Source organism: Bos javanicus, chromosome 4 (assembly GCF_032452875.1).
Source record: "Bos javanicus breed banteng chromosome 4, ARS-OSU_banteng_1.0, whole genome shotgun sequence".
Classification (NCBI taxonomy): domain Eukaryota; kingdom Metazoa; phylum Chordata; class Mammalia; order Artiodactyla; family Bovidae; genus Bos; species Bos javanicus.
In genome coordinates this window covers 106,654,257-106,656,197 of record NC_083871.1, presented here as the reverse complement: position 1 = coordinate 106,656,197, position 1,941 = coordinate 106,654,257, and the positions used below count along the sequence as shown (strand labels likewise).

The 1,941-nt window shown below is 48.4% G+C and overlaps 1 gene segment (V, D, J or C); it reads right to left on the bottom strand.

Moving 5' to 3' along the window:
* On the bottom strand, positions 1 to 812 carry LOC133246549 (T cell receptor beta variable 19-like). The segment is given in 2 exon segments: positions 1 to 363; positions 497 to 812. Coding segments are annotated over 2 exon segments (384 nt in total).
* Positions 813 to 1,941: the final 1,129 nt, after the last annotated feature.

Below are 1,941 nucleotides of genomic sequence, written 5' to 3'. Positions count from 1 at the left end.
AGCCCCGCCACCTGGTGGGAAGCAGGACTCATTTGTGTGCAGAGAGGAGGTGGCTTTGAGTCACTGTGTCTCTACTAGCAGCACAGAGATACAGAGCCGTCTGGTTCTTCTGTGCTGATGTCATGGTAAGAGGAAAGAAAGGCTTCTTTTCACGAGAGGCGCTGTAGCCTTTAGCTATGTCTTCTTTCTGAACAGTGTTTACAACTCGGGAGAAGAAGATCAGCCTCAGTCCTAGACCCGGGTCCTGTCGGTACCAGTACATTGAGTCGTAATCAAAATCCTGTTCACATTCCAGGGTCACAGCTCCGCCTTCCTTTTTGAGCAGGTATTTAGGGGTCTGAGTGACCCCACCAGCCACGGTGCCTATGGAAGAAAGGGAGCAACTCGGGAAACAAGGCCCAAGAGGGCAGCCAATGCTGCTGCCGTGAGGGAAAGGCTTAGCTCTGGAGCTGAGCATCTTTAGGATGGGAATCTGCTCTCTGAACCCGGGACTCACCTGCTCCAAAGAGACAAAGGGCCACGCAGCAGATCACCTGGTTGCCCATAGTAGGAAGGGGGTCTCCTCATAGCCCCCAGCACAGACCGAGGAGGAAAGAAACTTAGCTATGGTACTCCCCTTGGTTGAATGTGTGGAATCTATCAGAAGACCAGAAAGGAGAGTTGGACAGGATCCTGTAGATATCCAAGAGGGGCTCCCTAATCTGGCAGATGAGGCGACTGAGGACAGAGATCTGAGTCACTTGCACCTCCCTTGTGCCTCACTCCCCGAAACTCTGCATTTTGCCTGGCCCTAGTGGGCACCACCCCATTTTCCAGGCCAGAGCCTCACTGTGATTGGCCCACATTCCTCCTTGCAGTAAGAAAGGTTTGATCACAATGGGAGCACAGTAGATGCTCTGGTCACACAAGAGCGCAGTTTATTTTTTTTAACTTTTTATTTTGCAGTGGAGTATTGCTGATTAGGTTCGTCTAGTCAAGGCTGTGGTTTTTCCTGTAGTCATGTATGGATGTGAGAGTTGGACTGTGAAGAAGGCTGAGCGCTGAAGAATTGATGCTTTTGAACTGTGGTGTTGGAGAAGACTCTTGAGAGTCCCTTGGACTGCAAGGAGATCCAACCAGTCCATTCTGAAGGAGATCAGCCCTGGAATTTCTTTGGAGGGAATGATGCTGAAGCTGAAACTCCAGTACTTTGGCCACCTCACGGGAAGAGTTGACTCATTGGAAAAGACTCTGATGCTGGGAGGGATTGGGGGCAGGAGGAGAAGGGGATGACAGAGGATGAGATGGCTGGATGGCATCACTGACTTGATGGATGTGAGTCTGAGTGAACTCCGGGAGTTGCTGATGGACAGGGAGGCCTGGCGTGCTGCGATTCATGGGGTCCCAAAGAGTCGGACACGACTGAGCGACTGATATGATCTTATCTGATAGCTGATTAACCATGTTTTGATGTTTTCAAAGGGACTCAGCCATACATATGCTTGTATCCATTCTCCCCCAAACTCCCCTCCCATCCAGGCTGCCACATAGCCCTGAGCAGAGTTGCCTGTGTTGTACAGTAGGTCCTTGTTGGTTCATCTGCTTTTTGATTTTCTGCAATTGTTTCATCAAAGAAAATGATAACAAAACGGTGTTCTGTAGGTGTCCAACATTTTTTGTTTGACTAGAATAAAAAAACAAATAAAAATTCACTGAGATGAAAATCTGAGGTGATGTGTTTCTAATGAATACTATTTCAGGATCAGACCCATCTCTTAAATTCCAGACCAGTTTATCCAACTCTATTCCCACCATTTCTGGGATGTACCATAGACATTTGAAGAATTTCTAATCCTGGCATCCATACCTACCTGGGCAAGCACTAGGCAGGGAACGTTCCAGAAAGAATAAGAGGCAACATAGGTTGGTATAACGAGCACAACCCTTTTGGCCAAACACACC